Here is an 18,418-nt window from a genome sequence, read left to right as displayed (position 1 = left end):
TAAACCTGTGCCTTGAGCCACAGTATTACAAAAGATCATGCTGGTGAGAAATCAGCATTTAAGCATCAGGATTGCATCAGGACCCCGGGGCTTGCGAGACTGTGGTGGTTAAAGCACAGTGACTAAGGCTGAAAGTTGTCCTGCTCTACCAACCAAAGCCAGAAGAGCCCCCCCCCTGTAAAGCAGTTTGCTTAAAACCAAAATCCTCATAACGTCAGATGTCAGATTTTCTATAGTTAAAAATGAACAGAAGAAACTTATTACAAAGTGAAAAAGCCAGAAATTAATAGAGTATAGTCCAGTTTTGTGGGCATTTAATGAAGTCGGAAACTTGGAAAAGTGTTAGGATTCATTCCAGTGCCACTGCAGAAGGCGAGAACAACAGCAGGGGAAATGTGAGCAATAAATCACATTCTCACAAATAGTCTGGGAAGGAGGAAAATGTCAGCCAGGAGGGTGCCTGGGCCCTAGGAGTGCAGTTTCCCTATATTTTTATCTGTGTTCACCCTTCTGCATGATTTATTCTGCTCCTCTGAAACAATGTTATTGGGGCCGTCCCCTGCAAGCATTTAAACATAACATTAAGCATATAAATGTCAATCCAAGATCATAGTCTGATCATCCAGCCCTGCAATATTGAGTCTGGACTGAGTATATGGGTCAGACACTAACAAAGCTCCCCTTCCCTTTTTCAAGGGTGAAATTGCAGAGATGCCAGTCAGACCACAGCAACATGAGTCAGGGAATTGCCACAGACCCATGCAACAAGAAGGCTCTTAGTGCGGCAGGGTCATCCTTTTTTGAATATTAAATGTCTGTATTTTTGCAGTAGTAAAATTCACTGCCAACTGTGCAGCTATACAGACAGCTCTAATACAAAGAGAAAAAATACACAAGGGGGTAAGCTGTGGGTGTACAGCATATGAAAGGGACCTGACAGAGAGAGAAGCAGGCCAAATTCCCATTATCAGAAAATTAATTCCAGATAGTATAGTATAACCAACAATATCATCTAAGGGGAGATAAATAACTGAAAATGTGATTTATTGGTAATAAAAATGAAGTTTCACAATCCTCGGGCTGCTCAGCTGGGATAGAGTCATATGCTTACAGGACAGTACATTATAAATAACAGATAAACTGGAGGCTGACCAGATATCAAGTAGTCCTACATAAAGCCAAATAAAGAGGAGTCCTTGTTGAAAAATCCATCTGTCTTGCTGCTTTTCAGTGCTGACCAATGTTACATCTGATTGCAGGCACCAGAAGTTACACAATAGTGAAACTGTGCAGATGAAGGGAACACCCACAAGTAAATGAGGAACCAACTGCTTAACAGGAGGGAACTGAGAGAAACACTGTCTCTGTGTGTTTTAGCCAGGACACAACACATTGCTTTAAAAATCAGCACCTCTTCTGAACAGAAGGCCAAAGAGCAGCCATCCAGCCTGCAGGTGATGTTTAAAGGAAAGACACTCATTGCTGGCTAACACAGCCAGAAGCTAATGTAGCTAAAATCCAGGCAAAATCTGGGACTGAGAATTCTGTTAATCTGTAGAATAGACTCTTAGATATTAAAAGCTGAACTTGATCAAGATAATGAGAAATGTACCTTATAAAATAATTTGTATGTCATCAGATGGAGCAACTACATGGCTGACTTTAGTTTCAGCCTTTGCTTTCTTATTTTAAATAAAAATCATAAGGTCATCATAAATCAGATGGCAATCTTGTTCTCATAAACAGCTTGCCAGAGAATGCAAATTATCAGAACTAGGGCACACACTGTCATCCCTAATTGCTTTTGGTGGAAAGCATTAGTGAAACTAAAAGGCTCCAGGACCATTCAGAAAAGAAGGAATTGAAGGTTCCCTATGGCAAATAAAAATCATTACAGCAGAGACCAAGCACATGTTTCTCTCTTAAGAGTTACACCCTCTAGATATGGAATGAAGATGAAGATAAATCTTTGAAGCTTCCTGCCTTTGAAGTACAGCCAGGGGAAAGGTTCATTTATACAGGTATGGGTGCAATGAAAGGGTAACCTACTGAATAGTTTGAAATCTATCAGAACCAACTACACCACTGACATTTCAAAAGACAACAAAGTGATTTTGGTGTCTTTCCCTTCTTTTAAAAATAAGCACCCTAAACAACTTCTAGAAGACTGCAAAGTTAAAGAAATTGTCTAGTTCTGCTTGACAGTAATGAAAATTCCCTCCAAGACTTCTGACTCTCTTTTGTTTTCACCTAGAAGCATCCCTAGGGACTCTAGACTTTGATCTGAACTAAAGATGAGTGTAAGCAAAGATTAGTTCAGTTAAGACTAATTCTTCTTTTTTGATGGGTCTTATTTCCAGTGCATGGGAGTGGCTGGACGTACTGTGGCTGTAACAATTAGCTCATACCTTGTCTGGATCATGGCTTCAAACAGTAGGACAGGGCTGGAGTGAGGAATTGTATTCTTCTGCTTTGTCTCATGGGTGATACTGAAGGTTGGTGAACCTTCTCAAGCTGGGCTGCCCCCATGTTTGGCAATCATTGCACCAACATTGTGATTTTGTGTGGCTGCAGGCCCTGTCCACAGAGCCTGCAACATTTCAGGAGACCTCTGAAAGTACAAGGCCCTTTAGAGCCCTTATGCAGCCTTTAAGCAGAAAAGCTTTTTGACTGGTTTGATGGCCTGGCAGTGGTACTAGCAGTGACATTTAGGACTGTAAAGCCCCAGTATCCTGCTTTAGCCAGGTTTCACAAATGCAGTCAGATGAAATTTGTATCCTTAAGGTTCTTTGGACTGATAGCAAATATAACAGTTCAGACATGCTCTGTGGCAAGCCTTCAAAACTGATTTATGTACTGTCCTATCCAACTCCTTGATGCATGTCTGGGAGACCAGAGGCTGACATGCAGTCTTGACTAATTCCAATACCTACTAATTCTGAATTAGTGTTCATATTTGGCACTACAGCTACTTAAGCCTTTGCAGATCTCTCTTGTGAATGAGAAATGTCTCCTCACCTCTTTTTTGTATGCACCAGAGCAGAGATTTTCAGCTGAAGAAGTCATTGACTTCAGTCAAACTAAGCCAGTTCATGCCAGCAGAGTTCACCCACAGTTTTGTGAAGGGCCATTAATCTGAATATCCCATCAGCTTTCAACCATTTAGTCACTACAAATATATGTAATTACTGTGTCTGAAAACAAGTTTACCCCACAATTTTTCAGATCAGACAAAAATTTCTTTTTTTAATGTCTGTCTTTCTTCTTATCTGTCCAATTTGAACATGCAAGCACTTTCTATTTTTCTTGCTTTGGAAGAAGAAATCCTTCACTGAAGATAGTCGAGCACTGTTTGGATGCAATCCCATACAGTGTGCTCTGGGATCACCCTGCTTGAGCAGGGAGGTTGGAGCAGATGACCGACTGTGGTCCCTTCCAACCTCACCCATTCTGTGACCCTGGGATTAATTAACTGACATTTCTGAGAGACATTTGTAGACTATCCTCTAGCTCAACAGTTGTATTCTTTTCAAAGACACCAAAGAGATGTATTTCAACACCACAAATGCTTTCTAAATTTAGTGAGATTTCAAGCTGATGGATATTTGAGACCCAAAATACATTTAGAAACAGTCTGGGAATTGTGACTTATGATCATATATTCTGATCTTGTCACAGATGTTCTTATTTTCCTAGACTATAATAAGATCAAGGAAAGATATGATTAGCCACAATTTATTCACTTATTTTAATACATAAAAATAACCATAAGTTATCCATGACAGTGTAATGAAATGTGTATTACTACACATTTGTACTACTATGTGTATTACTAATGGGTAATATATTTGGCAAAAAAATTGAGTGAACTGAAAGCCCAAATAAATTTCTGCCTGAAGATTTGTGACATTCAAACAATTTACTTCTCAGCTGGACCCTCTGCAGCACCAGGTTCCAAGTTCAGATTGGATACCTTGAGATTCAGCCCTGGGAACCAGTCCTAATGGGATGTGAAATCTCTGCAAGTCACTGTTGCTTTTCCAAAGGCATGAGAAAATACAACAGCATGCCACAGTCAAGGACACATTCTTCTAAGATTTTTTTTTTGGTGCAGGAAGAAAAATTGGCAGGATTCAGCTGTGCTGATTGTTATGTGCCTTCCACACAACAGGCCATAAATGCTGTTACCAGGGCAGGTGCCTGGTGCCACCTACAGCAGGTACCAACATTAATTACATAAATCAGTGCAATGAACTATTTCTGGTGGTATGAGAATTTAAATATGACTCACAAAAGGACACCTACCCCTGGCCTATGCAACAGAACATCCAAACCAGTATTTTATACCTTATATTGCTCATTCAGAATTGAGGGGGCTTTTTCAGCAATTCTGAACAACCCAAAAAGACTCTGCAGCAACTGTGCACGCTGAACACTGCTGAAAAAGTGCACCTAGAAACCAAACGTAGAGTAAGCCATAGTTTCAGTTTACAGGACAGAACATGAAATACAACAAAATGAGGCAAATTTTTTTTGTTGATACAATAAAATAGCATAAAAATGCTTTGAAAATTCTACTGGATCAATTTTTTAAAAAGCAGACTGTAATTTCATTAGGGGAGAGCATAACAGTAAACCTGTTAGTGACAGGCTTTTAGTGTATTCAATTCCACACAGGAAGTAAATAATTCAATACACAGCAAATAGAATAAGAGAAGGCAGATACCTCTGGGTGATTTATCAGGTAAATTACAGATCATCTTATCAAGAAGAAAAGCATGTAGATTATAAACTATTTCTATTTTATGCAAACTAGATTATTTATGTAAATTACCTATGAATGCAGTTTTCTGGTATATGAGGGAAGATTAATTTTTTCCAGCTATTTTTCTTCTAAACTCTACTTGCTTATGATTATTTTTCTCATGTAAAATGATTAATATTCATTCAATAGAAATGATGATTTGTATAAAAAGAATAGAGAGATCCTGGAGGGAAAAATTGAGCAAACAGAGGACAATGTAGAGGATGGGGTGTTTCAGGAATTAACATTCCAACACCCTAATGGTTGCCAAAGGTTTAGGAGACATTTCTCCTACCCTAGAGCCAGAAACACTAGTCTTCTCATTGTGGCTGCCCTATTCTTCTTGCCTGTCTATATCCACTGGGTTTTCTTCATCTTGTGTTTAAATCATAATCTTTTTGTTACATTAGATTGTTGCTTTATTCTGCCTGTGCAGTGGAATTGTGGCCCATAAGCTCATAAGCCCTAAAATAATGCAAACAAGGAACCACAATGGTATTTATCCAGTACACAATGCTCATATTTCACAATGCATAAACTTGGATTTCTCCTGCCTGCTCACAAAAGAGAGTATAAAAAAGAAAGGGGGAAAAAGCTGGTCACAGCTTGAAATCAAGCAGAATTTAGGGCAGTAGAGAAGAAGCAGACAATCTTCCTCCCCTCCTGCACGCCACCTTCTCCACTGTCCCAGCTGCTGTAGTTCTACCTGTATTAAGTGAATAAAGCTCAGGAAGAGTCTTCTGACTCAACTCACTTATCTAACCATGTGCAACACTTTGCTTCTTGTACATCCATGTGAATTCCTTAGAAAGCCTCAGTGAGCAGACCTGCATTTCAGAAGACCCCTCGATCCTGCTCTGATGGTTTAGAGGCATTTTTCATCACTGGCACAATGGAGCTATGTACATCAGCAGATAGCTTTCAAGGAGAAATTACTTCCTCTTAATGAGGTCACAGATATATCTCCCAACAGGGATTTCCGACTCTTTAAAACAAGAAAACCCCCCACATCTTTATGTCTTCTTAGCTTTTTTATCATATGCCTCAGGGGATCACAAATTCAGGTGAGAGGGTCACCCCATTACTGAATGGGAATAGGCTCCATTTGTCACCCAAGTGCTATTTGTGCTATTACAGCAGGGATGGCAGAGGTGTGTGCAGGCTCTGTCCCTGCCAGCCAGGGTCAGTAAAAAACTCAGATCTTCCCCTAGAGCTTAAGAGATAATCAGGAGATCTTTAGCCAAGTCACAAGCTCAGTACATGCCGATCTCCTTCTTTGGGGAGAGATCTTAGCTTTCCTTCCTTCACAGAGACATCTCATGTAACCAAATGCCTTAAGCTGATATTGATTTCTATCTTCTCATCCTTTTATTGATTGCCTAGAGGAGCACATGCTTGCTGTGGAAAAGAGTTCTATTTCTCATTTCATAGACTGGAAAGAAAAGCAGAAAAAAGGTCAGTGGTAACTAAGGTAAGAGAAGTCTGTCTTTCCACAAATTTAACACTTGGAGCAGGCTGTATCTTCCAGTCACCCCAGCTCTCCAGCTCTGCCTGAGAGGATGTCCAAGTGATTCCAAATATGAGGTTGATAAGTGCCCAAACTTAGCAGCAGAAATAGTGAAAAGATAAACCCTCTGAACCACATCACAAGGGCCATATGTTCCCCTGCCCCAAGCACACCATCTCACAGAGTTATGACAAAGAATGCTGCCTGTGAATTGTGCACTTTTTATTACCCAGTGTATGGAGTAGCACAGGGAAAGAAAAGATATTTGACAAGAAAGATGTCATGTTGCTAAATGGCCAAATGAACACTATTTCAGACTTTCTTTTGGTGTCCTTTTTCTGACTAGTGGAGGGACCTTGAATATTCTGTTGGAGGCAGGATCAGTGATGGAAACGTACTGTTTTAATAAAATCAGGGAAGGTTTTCTACAGAAATTTCAGTGTTTAACTCTTTGAGTGCCTGGATAATCCTAGATGTAGGCAGTATTCCTTAAAGAGCCTGATCAGGAAAGAAATTGGAAGAGCTTGTGGGGAAAGGAAATCGTTTAGTTTACTACAAACAGAAACAGTACATTGTTTCTCTCCAATACATAATCAGGGTCATTCACAACATGAAACAGAGAGCAATAATTATGTTATCCAGTTGTGTTTCCCTAGGGCAGCTAGAGAATAATGTCCTCGTTGTCATCCAACAGACAATGAGGTTTCTTGTTTCTCTACAGATACCATCTTCCTTATTCAAGAGATTTATCATTAGGAATTGTCATCTGATTGCATTTTTACTCTTACAAAACCACATGGGTTTTATCTTTTAACAGACATGAGGGAGCTTCTCTAAAGCACCATGTAGAATAACAGGCTTTTAGATCTGCATGGTTTTATTCTCTTTTATTTGAACCATAATCTGAGACCTCATAGTACAAAGATGTGTCACAGATTTTCCTGGCTCTGTTTTTTAGGCAAGCCAAGCTGGAAACATTTATAGGATGTGACTCATGTTTTCCTTTTGTAATATGCTTTTCTCCTTTTTGGCCATTCTGTGTTACCATGGGACTGCCAAGATCCTTGCTAATGGCAGTGTGGTTTAGTCCCTGTGCCTTGCTTCCCACAATGAAGAGAGAAGACCTACCATTAAGCAGCTCACCACCACAGGCTCTTGGTCACACAACCCATACCTCCTCCTGGGCATCTTTTATAACTTGCAACTCATAGCTCCTGAGTAACCCATGCAACATCTTAACCTTGTTTTTCTTGGGAGCCTCCAGAAATGTCCCTCCAAAACATCCAAGAGATGTCAAAGTTTATTCATAAAAGGCTTCTCCTCACTCTAGGAGATTATCAGGCAGGGTGCTGACTTGAAGAGCTTGGCTTGTGTTCTGTTGTGTGCTTAAGGAGAAGATCTGGCAAGTTGCACAAATAAATCTAAAGTCAGTGGCTAAAAGAATTGATTAAATGCCAACAGGAAGAGGAAGAGCTTGGGGAGTTCCTGATGATCTCACCCTGGAAATACTAACCCAGGCTGCAGCAGATCTATAACAACTGATACTTCAGCATTTAAAGACAGCAACGTGTGAAGCAACATTGAGTTACCTGGAATACCATTCACAAGATTTAAAGACCATTCACAAGGTCTTAAGCATTCTTGTAGCAATTACTTTGAGTGAAGCAAAGGAAGAGTTAATAATAGTAATAACTATGAGGTTCTGTGGGAATATTTTTCTTGGCAAGGCTGTAGAACCAGTTATTTTCCTTATCTGTGAGTACTTTCTCAGACTATCGAATGAGAAAGTCACTGGCTGGGGAGAGGGAGGGGATTCAGTGACTCAGCAGAAGACTATGTTTGTTCTGCCACAAAGGCCTTTCATTCTCATCTGTCTGAGCGCCAGCTTTGCAAACCAGACAATTACTTCTTTCTAGACCACAAAGACATGGAGTTAATTATACAGGAAAGTAGTAGAGATGACATGAAATCAATTTGCATGTAATAATTTGTTGCTTACCATCCCTAAACTATTCAGATAAGGAGATGAAAATCTCCTTTTACACTTTGATCTTTAAAGTACTGAATTTAAATGTTTTTTTAAAGTAATAATCAAACTCTGCCCCTTATTCTTCCATCCATCAAACCAAAGGGCATCCAGTGCCTTCTTACTGTGATCCCATTTATTTTATGGCCAGCTACTCAGAATGATCCCATAAATCAGTAGAAATCAGCACAGTGGTGCCTGGTGTGGAACCACAATCTGAACTGACCTCAACACTTTAGCCCATTAGAAGGTGTGAGGGAAACTGAAAGGAAATGGAAAGTGATCATATATTGAAAGGAAGCATCTTTAGCACACCACCAACCTTTGACTACAGAAGAATAGGAATTCTAGGCTATTGCTGTATTTCTGCCAAAACAGAGATCTTTTGGTGCTGCTAGGCCTTCAGTCACCCAAGAAGCACCTTCACCTTGTGAGAGGCAGGGAAAGGGAAGCAAAGAATGAAGGAGATCAGTTCAGAACCAGACTGGAATGCAGGGATCCCATAAGCCTAGTATTTAGCTTAGTTCACTCAATTTTCACAAGATCAGAAACATTCTTCTACTTCATTCACCCCTGGAAAGGGATGTCACAACTGCTCCTCAAAAAACAGAAATTACTCACCAGCAGATTAGTAGTCTGATAATACACATACCTAGGGCCTCTCTGAAGGATGCTTTCCATCCCCTGTCTTCTCCATAGAAGTCAGTGATAAACACCAGGAACAAGTTACTACTGGAGCTCTTAATATCTGGAGGCATATCTGAGCCACAGAATTTCCCAAGGAGAGGAGCATGAGTATCTGAGCCGTCATAAACGGCCACATAATCTTTGTAGCAGGAGGGAGATAGTTCCAGCTGGAAGTTGTTGAATCTGTAAAACACAGTTGGAGTCTCAGGTATCACATTTTCAGTTCTTTTCCTGTGTTATGTGTGTTTTAGTGCTTGAGGAAAGGTCCAAGTACTTGCAGCAGCCAAAGCCATACCAAGGCCAAACACATCTCTCAGGAATAAAACAAGCAAGTATTAAATGCATGGCAAAACCCTTCAGCCAACAAGCCTCAAAGAAATTGGGTCCCTCACCCATGGGGCATCTTGCAAGGCAAGCTGTGAGCACACCTCAGCTTTCCACGAAGCAGGAGGTCTCTCCTGTGCAAGCACACCCTCTCTCACTCCTGCAACTGCTCAGGCTGCAATTTCCTTGGGCACGTGAGTGGCCTAAGAAATGCAGGCACAGAGTGCAGGCCAGTGAGTCTTCCTCTTAGCTGGGAAATGTCCTCCTAACTCACAACCACATAATAGAAGAACAGATCAGTTTAATTTCTCAGTGGCAAGATTTTGTGGCAATAATCTCCCTCTCTTAAGCAAGACAGCATACACTCAGAAATACACTATTTTTGGGTGGGTATTATTACTTTGGCTATAAAATAATTACTATCCTTCTAAAAGTATTATTATTTTTCTTGTATAAACTTCTCAAAGGCTGACGGAATTTAACTAAAAAAGCATGAATTGCATTTTTACGATTTCTTGGTCTTGTCAGTAACCAAAGTTAAAACTTAAAAAACTTAAAACTGTGATTTTTTTTTTACCTAACAAGTTAAAAAGAAAGATGGAAGGGAGCCTGAGGCTGATAAAAGTGACTTCAGTAACCATCTCTTATTTTAGTTTGGCTTTGACCTTGGAAAAGGAGAGTCACAGAAAATATTGTCAATAATTGCTGCTTTAACTGGAATCAGAGACCTCCCTGTTCCCTTAATGACAAACTGAATTTGGATTACGTACTTCAGGGCCACTACTTTGCCATTTCCAACTGTGATGTGGTATGAGCAGTTCATGTTGTTGTGATAATCAAGATGTGAATGGCCTGGGCTGCTGATAACACCACTGGAGCCATTGAAAGTGCCACCGCAAGCTATGGAGTAAACAGAAAAAAAAAAATTATTAGTGTCTGAATACTAGTTTGGTCCTAATTCTCATATTTCTTTCAGAAGTCTACCAGCAAGGAAAGAAAGACCTTTGATAAATGTGGAGCAGTGTTCATTGTCATGCCTAGAACTGTTAAATGTGAGATGTCTGTCAGGCTGTGCTCTGCAGTGGAGGATTAACCAGCACTGCAGTAACAGGTTCTTACTAATCCACACCAAATGGCACTAGCACTGAGCAGGAACAGACTGAGACTGATTGCAAATGTCCTGCAGGAGGTCCAGGGAGCAGCAGGGAGCAATGGGTAACTCATGCAGCAGCACGAGTGAGAATATCTCTGCACTCATTCTAGCTTGCCAAAAGAAACCTAGCTGATGTGTGGGCAAAGACATTCTTTCACCCAGATCCTGGCCCCATGGAAACCTCTAATTAGCCACAACTGCACTCATTACCCTATCTCTGACATTCCTGGAATAAATATATGCAGACCCTCATCATCTGTCAACACCTTGTCAGAGCAGAAGCATTGCTGTAGCATTTGCTCTGCACAGAAATGCACAGAGGAGTCTCTAGGTATCACTGATCCTGTTCCCCACTTCACCCTGGGCTGGGACTCACCAGCACTGTGGGGTGGCTGAGCTGGAGGATGGAATATTTACTTTCGGGCTGAAAAGCAAGTTAAACTCTGCAATTCTAAGCTCCAGGCACTGCTTGGCTTCTCAGGGTTTCTCACCATGGATGCAAATGAGGCCAGGATGTGGCTCGTGTTTGTTCCCAGCTTCAGGGCTTTAGGGAACAAAACCTCTAATCTCCATTGTTAGCTTCAGCCTTCATTTTATAATCTTAAACTTAGGAGAAAAAAAAAAAAAAAGCTTCCCCAAGTCTCCCTGCATCCTGTTGATAAGCTTCTGAGCTTCTGAACTGTGAGCCACACACAGTTTTTCATGTTTTAAAGCAGATGGCATTGCCCAGGCCACCCCTTTAACAAAGACAGTCCCATACAGGGTTCTGCTGGATGCAGAGCCCCTCATGGCTCAGGCTGGCAGCCCGGAGAGCTGGCAGATAAAGGACAGGAGTTTGGAAGATAAAGAATCAGCATTATTCTACATTAGGAGGAGGGAGCCTTTTTCATTTTTTTGCAGCAAACAATGCAACTATGGGGAAGAGGAATGTTAATTGGCAGAATCTGCTTTGTATACAACAACAAGCTAATAAAGCTCCAGTTATCCTTCTCAAATGTCACAAGTCACAAGTCAGATAGTAGCAACTGACTTGAGTGAGTTATGAAGGTCTTTTCCATGAGTAACTGCACATTGTCATTTCTCAGTGCCAGTCCCTCTTTCTTATCTGTAACAGACCATTCATTTCACATAAAGAATTTAGCTTTATGCTTCTGTGGTGTGGCATTGAACATGAGGAATGCATTAAGGGAAATACCAAAGTTTAATTCACACTTTTCTTTGCAGTTACAAAATAATGCTTTCAAACATAAAAGTGGTCTCTACCAGTTAAACCTAGAAAATATTAAAATCTGTTTTGCAAATAAAATCAATCTTCTGGGATATTTGTGTAGATGTAAATTCTAAACTCAGTTGGAAATTTCTTTTTTTAATTCAAATTTCCTCTTTAAAACATAAGAGATCTCTTGTGAATGACAAAAGAGCTTTGGTGAAAATAGTTATTAAAAAAGAAAAATAAATCTATAACCCAAGTTTTATTTACGTTCATTCCTGGCACTGCAAGAGGGTCTACAATGGGAGCTGCGTCCATTTACCTGTTCTGTTTCCCATGTCTTAAAATGTAATTTTTGTATAACTGAGAATTAGACCATTCTCCTGTAAGTGATAAAATTTTTAAAAATTAATCAGTTAAAGAAACCAGTGATGTTTCTCCTTAACGTAAAGAACAACCAACCAACCAAAACCTGCCAAAAAATGGTTGCATTTCTTTTCTACAGAGATGGAAAATATTTCAGTTCCTGACTTGGTCCCATGGAACATCTAGAAATGAGAATCATGAGGTAACACATCATTCAGGGTGTTAATACACACCAAACAGTGCCATGGTCATGAGAACTCTTTTGAGCAAATGGAGTGGGAAAATGTACCATGTACACCCATTGAGGGATTCCCAAAATGAGGTACAGCTTTCCTACATGGAACCATTATCCAAAATATTTCTACCATCTCCAATACAGAAGAGTGTGTGCTCACCAATGGCTCTGTATCTGGCCTGGAACCCAAAGCCCACAATGTGGGAGTCAGTGTAGAAGTTGAGCAGCATGGGTCCAAAGACGCTGACGGGGGCAGGGAGCTCCCTGCCACAGAGAGTGATGAGGCGATGAGCGGCCGTGCTCTTCCCACTGAAGATGCTCACTCCATCATAAAGACAAATTCTGCTCAGGACTGATGGGGCTGCATGGACATAGAGTGCAGAAGTGTTAGCAGCATGTTTTACATGTGATTTACTGAGCAACAACTACATAGACCTAATCCAGGAGAAGAATGAAATTTTATATTACTTTCCATTCCAGGGATCTCAGGATTTCCTTTGCTTGCTGAGGAAGAAAAGGTCAATTTTTAACATGTAGTAAAACTGTGGCAGAAAAAGGCAAAGAGGCCTTGTATGTAAGACATCAGATTTGTCTCATTCAACACATCCTGTGATCTAGAAAAGGCTCCAGTCCCCTTGAATTTGTGGGAGTTCACAGTTGAGTGAACACTATCTATGAAGAGGTAAGAAGACCCAACAAAAGCATGGATGTCCTCTGCAGAAAAAAGAAATGCACTTTTTGTTACAGGCAAATAGCTACCTGGAATTTCTTTCCCCTAATGCAGAATTCAGCATTCAGTGCAGGGAATTTTAAACCATTTGGAGTGAGATTTTTGAAAAATCAAAAAATAGTCCATACACCAGCAAGTTTCAGAGCTGACTTATTTCTTCCTGATTTTCCTCAAACTTTGGAGTACCTAAACTCAGGGTCTTCAGCTTGGCTCAAGGAAAAGTCAAAAGAAATTTAATCTTGCAGTGATTTTCTAAAGCAATCTATTTTGGGGGGAAAATCAGTCCAGATATTAGGCTGAGTAGGAAAAAAAGGAACACAGAAATAGGGAGTTCAGCATCCTATTATTTTGTCTCCACTGTTTTAAGCTTCTCGTTTGCAATCAGGTTTCTGGAGGAATGAGCTGTTTTCTCTGACTCCCTGCCCTACCATCAGGACTTTCTAGTCACCTCACTGTTTGCAAACAGATTTGACTAAGGTGAAAGATCTCAAAAATATGAAGGTCATATCAGTTTCACAGAGTGACAGAATATGCTGAGTTGAAAGGGACCCACCGAGATCATCAACTCCAACTCCTGGTCCTGCACAGCGCCATCTCTAAGAGTCACACCGTGTGCCTGAGAGCACCGTCCAAACACTTCTTGATCTCTGTCAGGCTTGGTACTGTGACCATTTCCCTGGGCAGTCAGTGCCCAACCACCCTCTGAGGGAAGAACCTTTTCCTAATATCCAGCCTAAACCTCTCCTGACACAACCTCAGGCCATTCTCTTGTTTCCTGTCACTGTGCACCACAGAGATCAGTGTCTGCCCCTCTGCTTCCCCTCATGATGAAGCTGTAACTGCAGTGAGGTCTCTCCTCAGTCCCCCCCAGGCTGGACAGATCAAGGGATCTCAGCCGCTCCTCATGTGGCTCCCCCTCGAGACCCTTGACTATTTTCAGCTCTCCTTTGGAAGCTCTCTAATAGCCTAAAGTCTTTCTTATACTGAGGGGACCAAAAGGTCAATAGCTGAGTAAGAGTGCCAGAGGAATGTTCCCAAAGGACGAGCCACACTTTCAGGGGGTGTGAGAGACCTACAAGCACCATCCAGCAGCACCCTGGGAGCTCAGAGCCTCAGAGCCAGAGCCATGTCACCACCCCCCTGCCCAGCTGGGAGCCATGAGCAGGGGAGAGGTTGTGGGTACCCAGGCTGGCACCACCAAGAGATATATGGTGGGAGCAAGAAGAGAGCCATGTGGGTTTTGCAAGAAAGCTGAATTAATGCTGTCAGTGAAAAACACAGCACACACCTTCCAAAAAATTAGTTTCATTAGTTGTTATACCTAAAGGATGACTTGATGTTTTCTTTGTCTTTTTCATAATTTATAAGCTTACTGGAAGCTGGGCTGTCACATGTTTATTAAATTATTGTGTTCAGTGACCTGTAAGCAATAATGGGACAGTTACTTAAACTGCAGAGGATTAATGGGGAATTACCTAGATCTAACAGGAGAGACACGGAGCCTACTGTTGTAGCAGATTTATTCCTGCAGATTGTCCAGTCAAGCTGCTTCCAGTTGTTGCAGGAAACAAGATAACTCGTATTGAATAGGATGACAAGTAGGAGTGGAGTGATAGTTGTTTCATGAGAACAACAGAATGATGTCAGCAGTCAGATGTATCTGAGATCATCTCTGGAGGCTGAATTTTAAAAATTCCTTCTGTCTCAATGAAGACAGTGTATGCTAACATGCTTTGCAAATATGTCAATACAGAAATATGGCATTACATGCTTTGCAATTATGTCAATTCAGAATATGGTGCTTGTCTGACTCTAGTGAGAGTAACTAAGCTGATAACAACCAGCCACATCAGATAGCTGATAACACTGTTCATAAAATCATTGATTTAAAATATTCTTCATTTCCTATACTGTTTTGGAATATTTGATAAGATGATAAAATTTTTAAAAATAATAAATCTTAAACTCAAATAAAACAAAAAGAAATTGAGATGAGTATTTTAAAGATGTGAAAAATTTAAGAAAGCAGCCTAGGTAATTTTCTGAAAATACCAGAGAAAGGCATGAAGCGGAACTAATTTCTCAGCAAAGCCAAGGTCCCTAATATTTATCACAAGTTGATTTGCAATGCTGCTTTGGAAAAAATGAGATGGTTAATGAAGGATTGTGAGAAAAAGTCTTAATTTCTAGTTTTGAATTCTTATTATTTGGGTGAATATGATTTATGACTCATAAATTCTGGCAAGACTAGTCATTGTTTGATCTCCATCCTGTACTTCATTATCTTGTTTACACTTTTTTTAATTTCTCACCAATCTAAATGGATTATTCTGTAAATATTCTCCAGATTCAGATTCTCCTCATATCATTTTTTCAGCCTCTACACATACTCAGCACATCATCCACAATTCTTCTCTGTGGTTTTATTTCCCCTAATCACATAATTTTAGATCTTTTCTAGACCAGTTTCTGTCCCTTACACTACAATGAAATTGCTTTCATGAGTCTCCAGAGATCTGTTCCTAGCCAGATGTCAGACCAACATCCTCTTTGAGCTGACAGGCACTTTCCACATAGTCAGCACTGTTTTTCTTCATAAAACTGTATCTACTAAGAGCTTTTGCTTATCCTCCTGGTATTACTGTATCCTCTGTTCTGATTCATCCATGAGGATTCAATGAGAAATCTTCTGTCTTGCCCTCCTTATCTCCACATTAGCTCTGTGTAATCTCATTTGTGAGGACGGATGCAACTGCTCTCTCTGTGTTAGTGACCCCATCATTTTCCAGTTACTATCTTTAAGATAAACTCTTTCCTATCTTTCCATTCTTTCCTCTAGCCTTGACAATATTTCTTCCAAATACTTCTGGAGAGATCATTTATTTGGCCTGACATTATGAACATATCCCTGTTTCTTTGAACTGCTGCATGCATTTGCTTTCAAGGCCCTTTGTTATCTATCTGTGCTCTATTTATCATTTCTTGGCACCATTCAGCATTGATACATTGACCCAAAGTTCACATGATAAGAGCTTCAGTTGTCCTTACATTACATTTCGAAATATGCCTTTTTGTTGTCTCCTTTCCACTTTGCAGAAATTTCTGTCCAGTCTCATTATTGTCCATAAAATCATTTGTTTGATATGATGCCAGCACAAAAACCTTGATCAAATCTGGGCCCCTGACCATATGATCCCTAATATCAATGTCCTCTTTCTATCTCTCTGTCTTTAGCCATAGATTCTGTTTCATTTAGTATTGAGGCAGAACCTGTCTCTTTGTTTAAAGGCTGTAAAACTTAAAATTATAAGGCTTTTTTTTACAATAGCAGCTTCTGATATAAATAGCTATACAACTAGGAATTACTAAAGTAGAAGTATTACCTAGAAACATATCACTGTGCAATATATCAACCAGCTCTGTAGCACAAGATATTGTTTTGAAAGCAAGGAATTAAAATTCTTTCTCATATATATTCTATTTCAAAATGCTCTATTGCTAAATTTATCTATTTTCTGAATTGCCTAGTAACAGTTGAGAAAGCAGATAGAGCAGACTCCAAAACAAAGCTGTGACCCTATCCCAGATTGCAAAATTGCAGACATGTTTTTTTAAAAAGGAGAAATAAACAAGTTATTAAAACATTTTAGATCAATGTGGTATAAACAGAAAGCAGTTGTCTTGTATGGACAGAATATAAATATTACAGAATTCTTAAAGAAGATACTGCAGGAAGCCTACATCCATTTTCCCTATTCTCCCATTGTTTGGGACTCAGACTTTATTGTGTGTTATACTCACACTTTAAGAGTATTACAGACACTTAATAATACACTACTGTAGCTGTCCTAAAAGAGAATTTGTCAGGATGTTCATCTGAATAAACCTAATGTGTTGTATTGCACTAAATATTGCACTATTGTATTGGACAAGAAATTGAATGTGATTAATTACTTCTTAGTCCAACAAGAAAGTCCAAATTACTTGGGTAAATTGTCCAAATTAATTACTTCTTAGTCCAACAAGAAATAAGGGGTTTTTATTAATTCTGTAGACTTTTGTAGACTAAATCTACTTTTCTGTAGATTTTTGTAGACTTTTGATCCAAGGAGGGAGGGCATATGGAAGACATTTATCACTGCAGAAGCTGGGCTGCGATAACAAACTCACCCTTATTTGTTTGGTTCTCTATAAAGTAACCAAACACCACAATGCAAGTGGTAGCACATGGCAGCTTATGCAACTTCCTGAAACTGGCAAATCACAAGAGAGGTTCTATGACCATTTTCAATTTGGCACAGGAATAAACATCCTGAACACTGCGAGGAAATCACAGAAGCTAAGCCAAGCTCCATTCATGGGGTTCATCTTGCCTCTGTTTTCCTGCCCAGACCTCAAGTATCTTGTGTAAGCTATTGTTTATGGCTTCCTGCAATAGGCAATAGGTAAAGACATTGAGAGAGGTTTCCAGAAAGTAATTCACTCCACCTGCACAATATAGTTGGTTCTGAGTTTATCTCCACTGCTAGGAGATAAATCTGGGTGAATGTCTAAATTAGAAGTATATTTTCAGGGGCTCAAAGGGAGATAAAAATTGTTCTACCTACCAAGAAGCAGAGAGTTTAGATTCAATTTTGAAACAAATGCAGTTTTCCCAAGTTCTCTCTTTCTCTGCTTGTTGCTATATTTAGTGCTTAATACATATTTAATAGGTAGTACATGCATGTCATGTTCATTTGGTTCCAGGTACTGATGCCATATCACTGCTGTGGGTTTCCAGCCTCAGTCATTCTTTACAATCAGAAGAGGTTTCTCATCATAACTACTATTATGTTTTCAGAGGCAGAGATCTGTGACTAACCCATTAAGTCATTCCATTTTGTAGCACTGTGTCACTGCACTATAGACTATTAACTTTTATCTTCTAATTTTCTGGAGAAGATATCTCAACTTGTTCAAGTCAATGAGATATGCATCCTTTACATGCATTATCTTAAATATTTCATTTCTTTAACAAAAACTATGGAAAAATTAGATTTCTTTTGAGAGGTCAAATAGTTAATAAATTATGTTAATTAGACATGCAGCTAAACTTTAAAACCCAGTCTAGAACATCTGTAATATCATGGTCACAATTTTAAAGGCCACTCTTAGCAGCAATCTAAGTAGGTGCAATGGTTCCTTGCATATGGAAGAGCTAGAAATATTTCTAACAGATGCTGCCAAATAATGTCCTGCCTTTGCAAAAGAACTAATGGAGCTCACACTAGAAACCCTTAATGCTAGATATGTGCTAAATATATTCAGTGTGGCTGCTGAATAATTTTTCATTTCTGCAATAATAGTTTTCAAGATGGTGGTTTTAATCTTCTTTAC

The 18,418-nt window shown here is 39.7% G+C and overlaps 1 protein-coding gene across 1 annotated transcript in view; it reads right to left on the bottom strand.

Annotated features, from left to right (window-relative positions):
* Positions 1 to 18,418, bottom strand: part of CUBN (cubilin) — a 143,100-nt gene that overhangs the window by 9,227 nt on the left and 115,455 nt on the right. Inside the window, 3 exon segments of the mRNA XM_059475204.1 lie at positions 8,990 to 9,207; positions 10,119 to 10,248; positions 12,473 to 12,673. Of these exon segments, the coding sequence (XP_059331187.1) occupies positions 8,990 to 9,207; positions 10,119 to 10,248; positions 12,473 to 12,673 (549 nt within the window).

Source organism: Ammospiza nelsoni, chromosome 1 (genome assembly GCF_027579445.1).
Source record: "Ammospiza nelsoni isolate bAmmNel1 chromosome 1, bAmmNel1.pri, whole genome shotgun sequence".
In the NCBI taxonomy this organism is placed as follows: Eukaryota; Metazoa; Chordata; class Aves; order Passeriformes; family Passerellidae; genus Ammospiza; species Ammospiza nelsoni.
Note: the sequence above shows the minus strand (reverse complement) of the source record. Positions and strands in the feature narration are given on the sequence as shown.